The sequence below is a fragment of the Mauremys mutica genome, chromosome 1 (genome assembly GCF_020497125.1).
Source record: "Mauremys mutica isolate MM-2020 ecotype Southern chromosome 1, ASM2049712v1, whole genome shotgun sequence".
Lineage (NCBI taxonomy): Eukaryota > Metazoa > Chordata > Testudines > Geoemydidae > Mauremys > Mauremys mutica.
Genome location: NC_059072.1, coordinates 312,384,263 through 312,403,381, shown reverse-complemented (window position 1 = coordinate 312,403,381; position 19,119 = coordinate 312,384,263). Strand labels below are relative to the sequence as shown.

The 19,119-nt window shown below is 43.8% G+C and overlaps 1 protein-coding gene across 16 annotated transcripts in view; it reads right to left on the bottom strand.

Moving 5' to 3' along the window:
• SUPT20H (SPT20 homolog, SAGA complex component) overlaps window positions 1-9,163 on the bottom strand; it is a 57,688-nt gene extending 48,525 nt beyond the window's left edge. For all 16 annotated transcript variants that reach the window (XM_045015393.1, XM_045015426.1, XM_045015436.1 and 13 more), the window contains exons 1-5: window positions 9,063-9,163; window positions 7,537-7,633; window positions 2,904-2,939; window positions 1,724-1,782; window positions 1,578-1,644 (exon numbers count right to left, since the gene is read on the bottom strand). In XM_045015393.1, coding sequence (XP_044871328.1) covers window positions 1,578-1,644; window positions 1,724-1,782; window positions 2,904-2,939; window positions 7,537-7,539 — 165 coding nt within the window. In that variant the 5' untranslated portion in view covers window positions 7,540-7,633; window positions 9,063-9,163. The remainder of the gene's footprint in view (window positions 1-1,577; window positions 1,645-1,723; window positions 1,783-2,903; window positions 2,940-7,536; window positions 7,634-9,062) is intronic.
• Window positions 9,164-19,119: the final 9,956 nt, after the last annotated feature.

The window sequence follows — 19,119 nt, the reverse complement described above, 5'->3', positions numbered from 1 at the left end:
TGTGAATAAAGTGCAGGAGAGGAGATTAAAATGGCATCTGTATTCACTAGAATTTGTGATACCAAATAATCTCGACTACAATCAGCACTCAAAACCACAAAACCAAAGCCACTATCAGGCAAACCAAAACAGCAGCAATTCAGTGACTGGCATATATACACCATTCCTACAGTTTCTCCCTCTCCCCATTTCCCCAGCCCCCAACAATAGGTTTGTTTTGATTTTTTGTTTTGTTTTTTAAGTGAGAGTGGTGTTGAGGTAGGTTCCCTATGCTATTTTTAGCAGACATGCCAAGGGAAGTACATTTTAGTGTACAGTACTGACATTTCATCCATGGCTTTTAAGCCTTAAATTGGTCAGATGTGAAGTTTTTTTCAAACCTAAGAAAAGAGCCTCAATACACATCTACCCCGATAGAACGCTGTCCTCGGGAGCCAAAAAAAATCTTACTGCGTTATAGGTGAAACCGCATTATATCGAACTTGATTTGATCCACCAGAGTGCGCAGCCCCCCACCCCCGGAGCGCTACTTTACCGCATTATATCCGAATTCATGTTATATCGGGGTAGAGGTGTATTTGACAACAATGCAGCAGTTATCCCAGGAACAAGATGGCAATTTAAAATAGACGACAGTCAAGTCTACTTCTTCACTAGTAGCCAAGGTAAGCAGAAACAACACTGCAGGTCCTTTGACAGTAGTAACATTAGTAGGACTGGACTCCAGGTACAAACACTGGCCCTGAACACGCTCTCACTAGTTTTGATGGTATAAGTTTTAGCACTAACACTCAGATCTCTCAGGGCTAGTCTACACTTACCTGCCGGGTCGATGCGATGAGTTCGACTTCTCGGAGTTCGAACTATCGCGTCTAATCTGGACGCGATAGTTCGAACTCCCCGCGCGCTCCGGTCGACTCCGGTACTCCACCACTGCAAAAGGCGGTGGCGGAGTCGACCTTGGAGCCGCGGACTTCGATTCCGCGGCATCTGGACGGGTGAGTAGTTCGAACTAGGGTACTTCGAATTCAGCTACGCTATTCACGTAGCTGAATTTGCGTACCCTAGTTCGACCCCCCTTCTTAGTGTGGACCAGCCCTCAGTAAGCCCCAGACACTGAGGCTCCTACTGTATTGATACTATTATTACAGTGAACTTGTTAGACACTTTTATGGCTCTCTGGTACTCCGTTGGATAGCAAAGTAGCTCATTTACGATAAAGGGTGCACACCACAGCACCAGGATAGTAGCCATCTACTTTCTCTGGCTGAAATTCTATTTTGGCTTCTTTTAAATTACACTAGAGTAACTGATTAGTTATTGGACCAGTCTTATTATTCTTTCTACTTCATACTGAACTGAAAAGACACTTATCTTATAAACCTAGTCTGTACAAATAATGTGTGATTGCTAGGCTATTCATTAGCTCAGATCTAAGTGCTTCAATCAAAAGATTTCTGCAAATCTCTTGTGCCATTTGCTGCTGTCTCCTCATTGTTAAAGAGCCTGCTAAACTTGCTTATATACCTATTTAGAGATTGCACTGAATGGCTACTTAACAAATAAATTCCACTTACCTTTATCTCAGGCTCTTTTTCACATTCTTCTATATACAAGTCATATAGCTTTTGAAATACTGATTTTCTGAAATTAAGGAAAATGTTAACATAAAAATTGTGTTAAATCAATACAATAAAAAGTTAAAAATTGAAATATTTGCTACCTTCCACCGGATAAATATTTTCGTTTGGGAGGTCTCTGACGGGCACTTTCAATGACATACTGGAAGAGAAAGGTGCATGAAACTCAACAGTTCTAGCAATGTACAAGTTACCTGTAAGAGCCTTAGTATCATTAAAGCAAATGTTGGCTGTGTAATACAGAATAACTATTGTAACCTACAACATGTCAAACTGTAGTTTTTTAAACGGAGTAAATACTCTCACTTCTACAGTGGTCTATAGGAGTGGTAGTTACAAAAGAGTGCTTACTTCCAACTACCAGCTAACAAAGGATTTATTTCATAGCTAAAATTAAAACAAAGTGGGATGTTTCATGATTATCACTATTGCAGTTAAGAAGTAGTTTCTGAAGTATATGACGCTTTATGCCAATATTTTATATTTACAGTAACAAAACCTTAAAGAAACCTGAAATTTCAGTGTATTTGAACCAAGACAATTGCAACATTCCGATATAGTGCTGCTGCCCTGGTACAACTCACTACCTTTGAACACAGCCAACTGTATTTTAGAAGGCCTACTTTGTTCCTGTGTTTCTCTAACATTTTTTAGAAAGCAGGGCAATTCTAAACAAATGCAAGATGTGTACAATGTTTTAGTAAATGTTAGTTAAGACACTCTCAGGTCAAATTTAGCCCTCGATTTAGATTTTACATTGACAAGCTTTCACAAAGTACAAATTCTGGAGGAAACATTGCCATTCTTGACAAAGTGCTGATTGATCATTTGGTTTATTTTAAATAGAGACAGGTTCTCCCTCTTTTCCCCCCAAATATTTTGAATCCAGTATTATATAGAACCTGTATATGAAAAATGACTGATATATTCTTTGTTGGCTGAGGGATGACTTTAATTGCTCACACTAGGTTTATGTAGACTATATAAATAGCATCCTTGTAGGATTCTTCTTGACCAGGATACATAATAGTTTTAAAAATAGGAAAACATTTAAGACTTTATTTTCATCATGGGAAAGACCAGGCAAATAGATTCTGTGCCTGGGCTGGTAGTTTTAGTGACAATTTTGCAAAGCTAATGTTCTATACATAGTTTATACAAAAACACCTTAATGTAATATAAATGCACAAAATGTAAACAGACATTTAAATTTACGCCTGGTACATTATTTACATATCAATAGGCAACTTAGCTACTCCTTACCTCTGCACGATCCAATGCCAGTTCTAAAGCTTGTTGCTGCAAAAATTATAAACAGCTTTCTTAGAAAATGTGTTAACTGATGAAAACCTTGTACTGTAACAACCACCCAAACTCTATGACTAGGACTCAAAGTAGTATTAGTTTGTTATTTTTACAGGACTAGCTGATCAAATGTAGGATTCTTTAGCATGTACAGAATTCTACCAATAAATTCAGCACTCCGTTTAATTGCATTAACACTAATTAACTCCATTACAGGATTTGAGTAGATTTGACTGAATTATTAAGTGTTAGAAGGACAGTGATGCCAAACTGTAAGGAGGGCAATACCAAGTTTTAATCAAAACTTGATTTAAAAAAATTGAGAAAAAACAGGTAGGCAAGGCTGTTCTTTGCCATTACCCTGGCTGCCAATACAACATCTTTTAGCACAACCGCCTGCTTGCATCTATTACATCAGGAAGAGTAGCACTAGTGGGATAAAGGAGGTGTGTGTGAAAGAGAGAGAGACACTCAGTAACAGCTAACTGTAAAGCAGAGTAGTCTTGAAGAAACAGATCAAAGCCCACAGCCACTGATACCAAAGAGTGTGCATTAAAGTAGGTCATCTTCCCATGAGATGGGAACGAAGACGCAAACCTCCATCACTCAGATTCAGTACATTACACTTCTCCTATCAACATGGAGCCACTAAGAAGAAGTGGTCTAGGCCCCTTCCCTAGACATACAAGCAACCATTTGGTCAAAAACTGAGCTTTGGCAGAGTTCCTCCCCCAAAGATTCCCTTTGAGGCGGGTTGAAAATTATGTCAGAGCCCATGATTGCATACTGAACTCAAAGTCCTGCAAATTGTTCGTAACATCTGATAGCAGAATTCACCAGCTAATACTTATTGTAGCTGATTTACAGAATCATAAAAATGTAGGGCTGGAAAGGACCTCGAGAAGTCATAGTAAGCCTAGACCATCCCTAACAGGAGTTTGTCCAACTTGTTTTTTTAAAAGCTTTCAACAATGAGGATCCCATGACCTCCCTTGGAAGCCTATTCCAGAGCTTAACTACCCTTATAGTTAGAAATGTTTTCCTAATACCTAACCTAAATCTCCCTTGCTGCCAATTAAGCTCCTTACTTCTTCTTCTGCTTTCAGTGGACATGAAGAACAATTGATCACTGTCCTCTTTACAACAGCCCTTAACATATTGGAAGACTTATCAGTTCGTCCCTCAGTCTTCTTTTCTCAAGACTAAACATTCCTAGTTTTTTCAACTGTCCTTGTAGGTCAGGTTTTATAAACCTTTTATCATTTCTGTTGCTCTTCTCTGGACTCTTTCCAATTTGTCCACATCCTTCTTAAATTGTGGTACGCAGAATTGGACACAGTACTCCAGCTGGAGCCTCACCAGCCCCGAGTAGAATGGGACAGTTTTCTCCTGTGTTTTACATACAACACTCCTGTTTATGCACCCCAGAATGATATTACCCTCTTTTGCAGCTGCCGCACACTGATGACTCATATTCAGTTTGTGGTTCACTAGAACCCTAAGATCCTTTTCAGCAGTGCTATAACGTAAAGAATTGTTCCCCATTTTGTAGCTGTGCACTAGGAAGAAAAAAATCAATGCACTTGTCTTTATTGAATTTAATCTTTTTGAATTCAGACAAATTCTCTAATTGGTCAAGGTCATTTTGATTTTTAAATCTGTTCTCCAAAGTGCTTGCAACCCCTCCCAGCTTGGTATAATGTGCAAATTTTATAAGTATACTCTCTACTCCATTATCCACATCATTAACTGAAAATATTGACTAGTACTAGACCCAGGACTGATCCTTGAGAGACCCCATTAGATACACGCTCCCAATTTGACAGCAAACCATTGAGAACTACTCTGAGTACGGTTTTTCAGCCAGATGTGCACCCACATTATAGTAATTTCATCTAGACTACATTTCCCTAGTTTGCTTATGAGAATGTCATCTGGAACGGTGTCAAAAACCTTAAATCAAGGTACATCATCTCTACTGCTTCCTCCCTAACCAGTAGGTCAGTAATCCTATCAAAGAAGGAAATTAAGTTGATTTTGCATTTTTTCTTGACAAATCCATGCCATCAACTCTTTATACCCCTATTATCCTCCAGGTGTTTAGAAATTGATTTTTAATAATTTGCTCCAGTATCTCTCCAGGTATTGAAGTCAGGCTGACTGGTCTATAATTCCCTGGGTCTTCCTTGTTTCCCTTTTTCAAGATAGGTACTGTGTTTGCTCTTCTCCAGTCTTCTGGGACCTCTCCGATCCTCCAAGAGGTCTCAAAGACTCATGACTCCAAGATTGCTTCAGCTAGTTCCAAAAGTGAGCTAAGATGAATTTCATCAAGCCTTGCTGAGTTGAATACATGTTAATACTCTTTACCCTGCTCTTTCCCTATTTTGGCTTGCATTCATTCCCCTCACTGCCAATATTAATTGGGTTGAATACCTGGTCATCATAAACCCTTTTCGAGAAGTCTGAAGCAAAATATGCATTAAGCACCTCAGCTTTCTTGATGCCATCAGTTATTAGCTCTTCTTCCCAGGGCCGGATTAACATTTTGTGGGCCCAGCGCCAAACATATGTGGGCCCCCCACAGTGGATCCGCTCTGCCCAGCCCAAAGCACGGACACTCTTTACAAACCAGCAGCTGCCAGATGCACACTGGCCCACCCAGCCCTGCACTGCAAATGTGCCCCTTCCCCTCGGGGTGGTCCTATGCCACAATTCCCCCCAATCCTCTATGCCCAGTGCCCCCCTCACCCAACCCCTCCCCACAGACCCCTATGGACAGAATCCCTCACTGAGATTCCTCACAGATCCCTGCGCTCAGCACTCCTCTGACCCACTATGCCCAGGGCTCCCCAGCCCAGAGACCCCACCACCACAATTGCACAGCTCCCTGCACACCACCACCCCCTGCCACCAGACCCCACCACTACTCAGTGCCACAACACACAGACCATCCCCACCTTCCAGCGCCCCCCCATCCTTTCTATGTTCAACACCCAAAACACATAACCCCTTCCACCCCCCACTACTCAGTGCCCCCCCCCAAAGAGACCCACTCCCCCGCACCCCGTCCCTCGTTCGCACTTATTGGCCCCGCTGGGAGGTGACCATGTCCACTGGGCTGAGCCAGCAGTGTGGGGATCGCTCTGGCCCCTGAAACAGGAGTGGGGCCTACCCAGGCCGGGCTCACTCAGGACCCACTTGCCTGGCGTGGCCTACCCAAGCCCCTCCACCCCTATTGGCCAAGATCAGCCTGGTTTCTGCACCAGTCCAAGGCGGCTCGGCTCCAGTGAGGCGGGCAAGGTCCTATAGGTGGTGGGCAGCGGAGACTGCTCGGAGCCAAAGCTGCACGGGGGGAGGGATAGCTCAGTGGTTTGAGCATTGGCCTGCTAAACCCAGGGTTGTGAGTTCAATCCTTAAGGGGGCCACTTAGGGATCTGGGGCAAAAATTGGTCCTGCTAGTGAAGGCAGGGGGCTGGACTCTATGACCTTTCAAGGTCCCTTCCAGTTCTAGGAGATTGGTATATCTCCAATTATTACCACTGGGGAGCAGGATAGACCCCCGAAAGCCTGCACAGTCCAGCCGGAGCCAGCAGGCATGCCCAGTCTGCATTGCAGAGCCTGGCTGCTGGACAGGAAGCCCCCTACCGGCGAGCGGGACCTGCTGGCTGGGAGCTGCTCACACAGCAAAGCCTGGGTGCTGGACTGTCCCAGGTGAGAGGCCAGACCTGGCGGTGTGGATGGGTTAGAAGGATCCATAACACGCTCCTTCCCAGTGTGGGCCTGGTGCCTTTTTGTATCTGTGCAGGGCTCTAAAAATACTCTCTTTCAACTCCCAGGGAAGAATGTCCATACAAGTTCCCTCCAGAGCTGAGCAAACATATGATTTCATTATGTTAGTGCAGTGCACAGGAAGAGAAACTGGCTAGAAAAAGAGTGTGGTAAAACACAAAATACTTCCCCCCCACCTAATCTTTCAGCAACAGTAACCTTAGAAATTACTTGTAACAATAGTAGGTATGAAGTTTTCAGATAGAAGCCTGACTTTCAAGCTGATGCTGTGCCTTTCAACTGTGAAAACCACTGCTACAAAACATTGGGACAGAACGTAACAGGATTCAAGATATTTAGACATTAAATATTTATATGAATACAGAGAGTTATACTTTCTAGGATAGATGTGCATAAAGGATATCAAGCCACAGGCTTTTAGGCATAACTCATCCACTGACTGCTTGACATTAAGAAAATACCCAATAGGCATGTTACTGCCTAACTGCCCACTATAGATGTGTGGGTAGGGCTTACACATTTCTCTGGATCATCTAGAACTGGCCACTGTTGGAGACAAGACACAAGAATGGATTTATATGCCAATTCCTATATCCTATTAGCAGTGACTAACTGATTTAGGCACAGCATTAACAAGCTCCACAGAGAGCCTCACCATCAACTGGAGAGTGTTACACTGTTAAGTCACATTTCTGAGGATGTCAGAGACACAAAGGACTTTTCCTTCTCCACCTTCACCTGCCAAATACCCACCACCCTAAAGGCAAGAGTTATTAAAAACATGACATGAATTGTATCTTACCATTGTAGTTGAAGTCAGGTGTCCAAATGGCAGATGAAATATTTAGGAGTTTTGGTGCAGTAGGCAAAGAGTCATACTTTTAGGTTCACAAGAGATACTGTAAAGTTGGGGGGAGGAAAAAAATACAATCACCAACTATGTTAAACAAACACTATAATTATTTAAACTGAATGTTTAATGGCAGATTATATTGACTTTATATAGCATCTTTCATCCACTAATACAGAAGTTACCACTGAATACTGTTATCCTGCAAGTGAACCATAGCCATTCTGCATCAACACCACTAGCCAGGAGAAGGAAAATAAACAATCAAAATAAATTACAGGGCCAAATGCCATTACCCATACCTGTGGTGTCTTGGCAGACTACCAATATCACCTGTCTCTCTGATAGTACAGTAAAATGGAATATATAATGAAGTAAGTGGTTAGAACATTTATTTTTATGTATCAAAGAGCCAGTGCTGATGGCTTTGATTTTATATAATACTCAAAGGACAGCAGCTCCACCAACTACACCTCCTTGCACCATTTTGAGATGTTCGTTCAGTAATGACTCAGGGGTATTAACTACTGAGGTGTTAACAATTTTACTCAGCACATAGCTGAATGAAGAATGTCTAAGGAGCACCTATCAACCAAGTCCAGTACTGTTTCACTTTTAAATTCAACTAAATAGACTTTTCAGGTTAATACAACTACTTAAATATAAAGTTTTTAAATCCTGTTTACTAATCATGCTCTTCCCTTTCAGCCTCTCAATGAGGAAACTTGAAAGTCAAAGAGATCAGTTTTACCATTTCCAGTGGGTTTTATTTTGAAACGTGGAAACATTCCTACTGGTTTTAGGCTCTATAAAGCTTTTTAATACACATTTTAAATGACAAATTATGTTTAAATGGACAAATATGTCTCTGTTATTAGCTATATGCTAGCCAAACTCTTTCCTTAGAAATCTGTCCAGCTTTTGTTTGTTTTTGGTCCCAACTCCAGCGACGCACTGTGGGGCTGCTAACTAATGCTGCGTCTCCAACAAGGACGCTACAGCTCTGGCCTTTAGTTAGTGACCAGGATGTGCTAAGCGCTTTCCAAGCCAGCGAAGGCACAATCCCTGGCCTAGAGACCCTGCAACCCACCGCTGGACAGAGGCGAGGAGGGCAGCGCCCGGCCACGCTCTGGGCTGGACCCGCGGGATTGCCGGGGGCTGACGGGGGCATGACGCCGGGATCGCGGGCGGGGAGACGGGACAGGCAGGTTTAACCCAGCCCTTGCCAGGGTCCCGTTGGGGGATGCGGCAGCGGCGGCCACCGCTGACAGCGTCGCCGTTGCAGGCCTGGGAGCGAGCCGCAGATCCCAGCCGGGAGAGCGACGCTCTAGAGCCGCCCAGACAGCACGGGGAGGGCCGGGGCGGGCCCGGGCGACCCCACAGCCGCGGAGAGGCCGGGACGGGAGGCCCTAGCGGCCCGGCCCCGGGGGAGGGGCACGCGGGGGGATTAGACTCGACCTCGCCCCCCGCCCCTTTACCTGCCAGCCTCATGTCGGGTCCTGCCCCCCGCACAGCTGCCCCCGCGGCCCTTTCATCCGCCCCCGCCAGCCCGCGGCTGCTTCCGCCCCAGAACTTCCGGGTGCGGCCCGGAAGGGGCGGGAAGAGTTACCCTAGGGACGGGGCGGGGGCGGGGGAGTTTCTGCCGTGTTGCCATGGTGATCAAGCCTTGTGTGACTCCCCGTCCCCACTAGCGGCCGGGGGCGGGAATCCGGGAGCAGGGGGTCGGGGTGAGGCTGTTCTGGGGCCGTCGCCTAGTTCCCTACATGTGCATCTAGCCTGTAGTGCAGGTGCTGACCCCTGCAGCCTCTCCCGCCATGGGTCCCACACTCGCCTCGCCCCTGAGTCCCGGCTCTGCCACTGACTTCCTGTGTGACCTTGGGCAAGTCGCCTATGGCCAGAGCTTAGGAGCCTAAATACCTTGGAGGGTCTGGCCCCTAGTAACCCTCTGTACCTCACTTTGCCATCCTGGGGAACACGTAAAATGGGGGAAATAGTACTTCCTTATCCATGTTGTGAGGCCAACTATGCGAAAGGTTGTGCTTATCACAGGAATGAGGACCTTTTCAGTACCTGAGATAGATAAGGCTTGATGCCCATGCTAGTGGAAATTCCTGGGGGGCACAGGTATTTCAGTGCTAGTGGGCAAGTCCATGTCTGGTTGGTGTAGCAGCAATTCATTTTGGAATAAATTACCAAGTCACGTACAATTTTTAAATCAAGACTAGATATTTTTCTAAAAGACGTGTGCTAGGAATTATTTTGGGGACGTTCTCTGGCCTGTGTTATACAGGAGGTCAGATGAGATGATCACAATGGCCTTCTGGCCTTTGAATCTATGAATTGTGAAGGGCACAGTGGTGACTCTGGTGCGGGGTGGCAATGGTTCTGTGCATGGGGTGGGATGAATTTTGTTTCATTCTTAGAACTACAAATTTGGTATGAGGGCTGGTTTTCTATAAACATTTGATGGCTTTCTGCAGAGTTCTATGCATTGTACAGTACAAAACCTGCAAACACCTAGAGCCCTGCGTGGATATAAAATTTGTATCTGCATCTGATCTGCAATCTGCAAAAACGATCCATGGATATAAAGCAGATATCTGCAGATTTGCAGGGCTTTAGATATAAATTTTGGATCTTCATCCATCTGCATCTGCAAAAATGCTCCACGGCTATCCGCATCCACAGAGGCAAATATTTCCAGATATAAAGTGGATATCCGTGGATTTGCAGGGGTCTACAAATAGCCATCTCTAAACCAACAGGTGCAGCCAATGGAGGTGGCAGTTCAAGGGCAGGCAGTGTGTGTGTTGGTAAGGGTGGCAGATATTTATTGGCAGGCAGGTGCTCCAAACAATGAGGATCTTTGTGGTGCTTGACACTATCCCTGCAGGAGTCAGAGGCAATGGGCTGATCTCAGATTGCATTACAAATCTACTGATGGCATAGGTGGAAAGTATGTGAGTACAACAAAGAAGACAACAAACACAGACACAGATTAGTGTATGTATATTCCTGTGCACATTTAAAATTTCTATGAATTATAGAACAAGTAAGATAGGAGCATCAAGATCAAGATACAAATGTAAAATGGTATATTTAGAGATAAGTATCTACCAGGATTAGATGATAAAATAATGATGTAATGAAAGAGTGAAAACAACTCCTTACTGCCTAAATATCAATTTATTAATCAAGCAATACAGATTTTGGGGTAGGAATTGGACCCCTGAAAGCACAAGAATTGTAAAAAATGTTTAAACTGTGTTAGTAACATTGCAACATTGATTAATGGTAGCAATTCTGTAAGCATCTGGCCAAGGAAACCATATGTTATAATACCTATGAATAGAGTTATTCGCTGAATATGTTAATCTTTCCATCTCATTCATTGTCTATATGAGATTTTTCCATTGTCTAATAATGAAGGTTCTGTCAAGCAGCCAATATCTTGTGATAATGTATTTTTCCAAATGTAATAGCTGAGGGTCATTTCTTGTGAGGTCCTGAGTTACTCCTGCAAAGTGCTGGTGTCCCCCATGCCCCCTGAAGTAAAAAGGGGTTGAAGACTCTATATTTAGTAGATCTTACAAATTAATAGTAAATTCATCAGGAATATATAACAGTTAAAAATGTCTAAAAATTTGCTTTATAATTACTGAGTGGGAGGAGGTGTCTTTCCCAACTCAGTCCACATGCTATTCAGAATCAAAACTTAGTCCCTTCCTAAGATTTTGTCTTATAAATAAATCAAAAATAGAGGTGTAGGTTGGGGGGATAGCTCCAGCCTCAACTATGGAGTAATCATTCCTTCATAATATACAGCCAATAAAATAATGTGGTTGTACTTAGCACATAAATAGTACTTTACGAATGGTAAATAATTACCATGACATGCTTATGAGATAGGTAAGTATTATTATCCCCATTTTATACATGGGTGAACAGAGAGAGTGATTCTTTATTGCACTAAGGATTCTTTATGTCACCAGAGGAAGTGGTTTCTGGGAATACCCTCTGCATATGGAGGCTTCCTATACCAGCACAGAGCCGTTAAGGGCAGCCCTCCCCTAGCCCTCATCCCAGCCTCAGTACAAGGGAGTGTATCAGTATAGGGAAATGAGAGGGGAGAGGTGATGAAGGGGTGCAGCTAGAGCAGGGGTCGGTAACCTTTCAGCAGTCATGTGCCGAGTCTTCATGTATACTCTCTAAGTTAAGGCTTCGCATGCCGGTAATACATCTAAACGTTTTTTAGAAGGTCTCTCTATAAGTCTATAATATATAACCAAACTACTGTTATATGTAAAGTAAACAAAGTTTTCAAAATGTTTCAGAAGCTTTATTTAAAATTAAATTAAAATGCAGATCTTATTAGTTTAGTGTGATCCTTGCCCTTGCTTTTCCTTGCTGAGTTTTCCGATGTCTGGTGGCACATATTTGCTCAGAGGCTTCTGAGTGATCAGTTGTTAACCGGCTGGAACACCAGATTGGCAGCTGAGGTGGATGGAGCTGGCGGCTGGTAGGGCTGAGCAGGGCCGGAGGCCTGGACCCTATCTGGCAGGGGGCCTGCACTGGAATTCCAACTGAAAGCAAGGTGAGTGGGGCTGAGGTGGGGAACCCGGCTGGCAAGGGCCAGCAGCCAGAACCCCAGAGCAACAGCAGGCTGAGCAGGTCAGCCCTCCCAGCTCTGGGGTTTTGGCGGTGAGCTGAGCCGCTCAGGCCGCCACACTCTGGGGTTTCGGCCGCTGGCTCCTGCCAGCCGGGGTCTCAGCCCAGTGCCAGCCTGGGGTTCTTTCACTCAGGCCAGCAGCAGGCGCTGAGTGGGACCAGTGGCAGGACCCCGGCTGGCAAGGGGCCAGCAGCGGGAACCCCAGAGCGGCACTCAGCCCGCCCTGCACTGGGGTTTCGGCCGCTGGCTCCTGCCAGTCGGGGTCTCAGCCTGCTGCCAGCCTGGGGTTCCTTCCCCCAGGCCAGCAGCGGGTGCTGAGTGGGACCAGCGGCGGGACCCCAGCTGGCAAGGGGCCAGCAGCAGGAACCCCAGAGCGGCACTCAGCCCGCCCTGCTCTGGGGTTTCAGCCGCTGGCTCCTGCCAGTCGGGGTCTCAGCCTGCTGCCAGCCTGGGGTTCCTTCCCCCAGGCCAGCAGCGGGTGCTGAGTGGGACCAGCGGCGGGACCCCAGCTGGCAAGGGGCCAGCAGCAGGAACCCCAGAGCGGCACTCAGCCCGCCCTGCTCTGGGGTTTCAGCCGCTGGCTCCTGCCAGTAGGGGTCTCAGCCCGCTGCCATCCTGGGGTTCCTTCCCCCAGGCCAGCAGCAGGTGCTGAGTGGGACCCCAGCTGGCAAGAGGCCAGCAGTGGGAACCGCAGAGCAGTGGCGGGCTGAGCGGCTCAGCCCACCCCGCGTGCCATCAAAAATTGGCTCGCCTGCCACCTTTGGCATGCGTGCCATAGGTTGCCGACCCCTGGTTTAAGCCAACCTCAGATGGCAGGATAAGGCTTGGGGCTTTTCTTTATAGCTCTCAAGCAAGCTGATAAGCCTGTTGTCACAACAGGACCTCCCCCTCCCCACCCCCAAGGAAGAATATTGTCTGTGGACGGTTGCTTTGAAGCTAATCTTTTGTTTCCTATGCATACACAGATAAACTAGGTTTCAGAGTAGCAGCCATGTTAGTCTGTATCCGCAAAAAGAACAGGAATACTTGTGGCACCTTAGAGACTAACAAATTTATTTGAGCATAAGCTTTCGTGGGCTACAGCCCACTTCATCGGATGCATGTAGTGGAAAATACCGTGAGAAGATATACATATACACAGAGAACATGAAACAACGGGTGTTACCATACACACTCTAACGAGAGTGATCAGTTAAGGTGAGCATTCATTCACATCAGGCAATTAGCCATTATTTAATTACAGCATAGACTGTCTTAATCTTAACTATGTAAATAATACTAAGAGTTTCCTGCAGTATTTTACATCTCTAATCCTCAGGTTAACTGAACAATCTGCATGCATAATATAAGGCAATTAAGACATGAAAGGGAATTAGCATCTACAAGCTATTCTGGTTACATTGTTTTTCTAATAAGATATAGGTAAACTTCTAATAATATATAGGTAAACACAGACAAATACATTTAGCATCCACCCTTTGATTCTCTAACAATACAAGAGAACTTTAAGGATTCTAGTCTACTTAACATAGATTTGATGACTATCTGCAAGGAATGTCCCTGGTTTCTATTGCAATACCCTTTTGATATGTCCTTAAGTGTTGCTTACAGGTCACCTAGCTTGATGATTGTTTAACCTTAGCTGGCTCAGCATTACACCTCATGCTGTCAGAGAAATCGAGACGAGTTGGACAGGTTGGAAAAGGAGGGCATTAGTTCACTAGTGCAGTTTTTGGTATGGGCTATCCTATAGTACTAGTGGTTAAACCCTACAAGACCATACACATCTGTGGGGATTATAAAGTAACAGTGAATCAAGTTCCTAAGCTAGACAGTTACCTCATTCTGTGAACAGAAGACTGGCAGTGCTAGGTGGAGGTTAAAAATTCAATCAACTGGATATGTCACTGGCATACCAGCAGATGAGATAGGAGGAGGACTGGGTTACAGGACAGACAAGCCACTATAGGCTCTGCCAAGCCGGGTTCTAGTCCACAGGTCCTTATGTTCTGCAGTAACTGTAAGAAAACTGTGTGGTGTACTCTTTGGGGGTCACTATACAAAATGGGGTGTATCCTGGGAGATGCAAAGTGTTGTCAATTCTCACTGAAGTTAATGAAAATTGATTATTTCACATCTCCTATGGGATAAGGTTTTAAGAACCTGCAGTGTATCCTACTCCCTACCCTGCCTTAATTCCCCTGAATCCAATCTAGGTCAAAGATCAGCAAATCAAACTAGAGGTAGTGCTTCCACTGTAGAAAGCAAATAGAATGATGAAGTAGCTAATTTATCTAGTAGACAGAATTCAGAATGGGAATTAGCATTCATGTGTTGTCTCTCATAAAGATCTCATTAACCAATTGGATGTTGCCGTAAGGCATGGGCAGAAATGCTGTTGTCTTGTTGTTAATTTCATTTAATGTAATTCAACTCACAGATTTTTGGCTTCTGGTTTGCCTGCATTGTGACTGCTGTATTTTCCAATCTGAAAGGAAAATATTCAAGAATCTTACCTAACATTTACTGTTGCGGTTACAGCTAACTCATTCAACCCACTAGAGGTCAGGGCGGTACTACGAAGGTACAGTTGACCAGCGATTTGTATTAATTTTTTTAAAAAAGCTGTCACAGCAGGTGATAATTTTATCAGCAGTTTATAAATTTTAGAGACAAGTAAAAATGTTCTGTTTCATTCAGTTAGTACTAAATAGCCCCAACAGTTTCATGATGGCAAAATAGACTTTTTAGGTTGAAGAATTCATATTACATTCATGTCTAAGAAATAACTTTGCCTTATGAAAATGTCCTATAGAATTTAATAGAAAAATATAACTTTTCCATTTTTTACCATCACATAGTACTTAATAGAGAATTATATCCCTGCCATGGAATTCTGCAGAACAATTTAAAAAGTAGAGAAAGGTTGAGCCCTTAATACATTTTAAAGTTTCTAGTGTCTCTATAGGTCCCTGTTTCAGTCTTATTGAAACTTATTGGTTTCATCCCTATGATTAAATGTCTAAAAGTGTTTTAAATGCTGGATACAATAAGATTTTTCTGCTTCCTAATGTTTTAAATATTAATAATTTAAAACTTAAAAACCCTAACTCATACCCACCAGGACAAATCAGCGAACTTTCATAACATTTGCTATAACTATTCTTGTAGAAGTGCTATGAGGGATGGAGGTTAATTAATGTAATGGTGTAAGTTGTAGTTATGCTTCTAGGCAGTTTAATGATAATGTTTTGGGGGCTGAAATAATATTTAAGCGGTCTGCACATTTAGTAGGTTACCTAGCATAAGAAGTCCTTATGTCCATCCTCAGAGCTTTATCATCATCAGTATATCAAGCTGTTCCCAGGGGACAAAATTTAAGAGAAGTTATATGGAGACAATTAAATTACCTACAGATGGAGCAGGGCAAAATGATATAGATTATCATAACAGAGACGATATGGACAACTACTACAAATCTTGCAGCATAGCCATTGTAATATAAATGTATTTGTGTGGGGAGGGCTGGCTTTATGACCCGCAGGGCCCGATTGGAATACCCGGTGGTGGTCTGGGGCTTCGGCGGCACCCAGAGCGGACCCACTGCCACCAAAATACTGCCGAAGACCCCCGGAGTGGAACCCCTGCTGCCAAAATGCCGCTGAAGACGCCCGGGGCGGGGCCCCCTTAGGCGCGGGCATGGGGCCCTCTTTGGTGCGGGGCCTGATTCCGGAGAATCGGGTGAATAGGCTTAAAGCCAGCCCTGTGTGTGGGGCAGAAGTGGTGGTCTCCATTGGAAAATGACCCATCAGCTTTTGGATGACCTTGTAATTCAGTCAGATTAGATGGATGATTGGAGGACAGACTGCATGTATAACTGAGATAATTGTAATCTAAGAGCAGATCACTCTCCATTGGTTTGATTGCATACAACTAAAGGATCTCATTCGAAACTACTATGATTGAGCATGATGTGCCAAGAATATGACATGGAGAATGTACATATGAAGGGGTAGGAAAATCTGGTGGCAGATTCTCTATCCAGTAGAGATGGTTCAGACCTACTTTCTCTAGCTCAGCCCATGGCTAACCCTCCTGCAACTTTGTAAGGGGAGATATGTGCCCTAAGAGCATCCCAATGCCAGAAGGCAAGAGGCTCTCTGATATCTGGTAGAGAGTTTCAGTTGGCTTGACCAGTTCAGTGTACCTCAATTCATTAATGTAATACATTGTATTTGATATATATTATGTAAAGTATCCTTAGAATACTAATAACACAGTGATAATTAATAGTTTTGTGTGGTGTATGTACAATAAATGACCAAGGGATGATACAAATGTGAAGGAAATGTGGCACTAAAATGTATTTACCAGAAAAGTCTGGGCAGTGGGTAAGCAGGTTGGACAAACTGACACTCCAGCCAGGTGTCATCAGAATCGATTGACAATCACATGTTGTCACTGTGCTTCAGTGGGTCACAGCTGAGGATGTCAAATTCAGGATGCACTGCTGAGAAATAGGGCGAACTCACTCCAAACCGGTGGTTATTCTATTATTAGACATAACAAGCCAGAAACAAAAGTAAACTTCTCTCTCACCACATCGGTTAACAAGAAGTCCAAACTGAAGTCTCCATAGGCATCCCAGCTCCTGTTTCACCACCCTGACACTAGACTTAATGATGAGTGGTTATTTAAAACCAACTTAATCAAACAAAGGGTCCTTCTTATCCCAAGAAATCAGCTACACAGCCATGTCAATATATAACTCAGATCTTACCCAATAATCATGCTGTTGCCAATCCTTTAGTATCTACTACAGGCATGGCCAAGAATGCAGCTCTCTTACAGTTAAAGTGTGGCTCATGGAGCTCCCCATGCACCCCCCACCCCGCCCATTCTGCACCTATCAGACTAGGTGAGTGGGAGCTTGGCACTTCTGCCCTGCATCGGGGTGGTGGGGCTGGGGGCTTCTGCCCTGCAGGGACGAGGGTCTAAGGGCTTTAGCCTCAGGGAGGGATATTGGGGCAGAAGCCCTGTGCCCTGGCAGGTGCCACCCCGTGGGGCAGGTTGTGTGTGTCTTGTGGCTCTCAAACTTTTGAAGATTATTGTATGCAGCTCGGAGGGTCAATAAGTTTGGTCACTCCTGATCTAGTATCTAAAGGTTTATTTGTAAGAGAAAAGAAAGATGAGAGAGTTAAAATGGTTAAGGAAATCAAATAATACAACCATTACAGAGTTCTTATATCAGGTTTGAAGCAGTGATGGAATAAACTTCTGGTTTGTAAAGTCTCTGGTAACTTCCAAAAGATTGGAAGGTCCTCAGTCCATGGGTTGGATATGCTTTCTGCAAGATTTGCACCTGATATGCTTTCTACAAGATTTTTTGCAATTGTCTAACAGTAGCAATGTTAATGATATAAATGGTCATGTTCCAATCATACAGCATCACACATGTCAAGTGCTCATCATTTGCCTTGGAGGGACAGGAACTGATCAATTTGCATTATAACACCAGTGGGGAAAGAAAACAGCATGGAACTTCCTTCATCACCAGACTCTATGTCTCCTTTCTTACAGCCTGAATGAACTTTATTTTGGGGGGTACCCTTTAGAAGTATCCATTTCAAAGGTTCACTGGACTATAAAAGAGAGGGGCAAAAAATCCCAAGTTATCTTTTCACCTAAGGAGACAAAGGAACTGAGCACTTTGTCTTTGGGGAGAGATCCTGACCCCAGGGGTGGTCAGCCATCTTGCTGGAAGACAAGCTGCGTCTTTTTGTCTTCTTCTGCAAAGTGCCAAGCACATCTTTAGGTGCTATAAAATAGTAATAATAAAACTATTCATTATTATGATTTATTATACATTTCGCCCTAGGCTCCATTTCAGTTGTGTATAAAGTGATTGTTAATCATAATTTTATAATGAGCTTTAGGATCATTCTATAGGAAAGATTTAAGCCAAATATGTCATTGTTATTTTAATACAAATAAAGATTTAGCAAAAACTTGATTATTTTAGTGCTGTAGAGCTCATAAATTCTTGATGGCCCATCTCTGAATAGATGACCTCACCTTCTCAACCTCTCCAGCAAAAATTCAGCTGTTTCCAGTAACCAGCCTGTTCTGCAAGTTTTGTGACAAGACTTTATTATAAAACATCTCTCCACTCCTCAGCAAACATTGGTCTGAATCACTAGACATAAAATTAAAATTCTTGAAATTAGTCCAGCTGTATGCTGGAGGAGTCAGGCATAGTCCTTTAACATTCCTGTCTGAAATGTATGGTCCCTGCAATAACTTACTTTTATATAGTGTCAAGCAGCACAGAATGGCAGTTGCCTCTGTGTTGAAATGCAGCATTTATTTAACAGCACATGACAACAGTATGTGATAAGAGTTTAAGACAGTAAGTGCTGGAGAATATAGCATCCATTTGAAAGAGAGGGGAATTAACATATGCAGAACGTTATTACTTCAGTTGAAATTTGGTCAGGACCCTATGGTTAATACCCCTAGATTTCTATAAAATGCAATGAAAGGGGCAAATGGTCAGGACCTAGGTTATTATATATCTTATCTGAGTCAAATGGTGACACCTCCAGAACTAGAAATCTCGAAGCATTTGGTTCAATACTGAATCACCAACTCCACTTCCCGTATTGCACTTGGCTTTTTTTGTTTGGTTGGGTTTTTTTGAGATTGGCCATCCAAATACTGTGTGGGTCCAATCCTGCTTAGGTTATGAGAGCAGATAAGCTCTCATAACAGTCCAAGCTACCATGGCTGCAAGAAAGACTTAAAAGTGCAGAGATAGGATGGTCTTATGGTTAAGAAGCTAGACTGGGAGTCAGTAAATGTAGGTT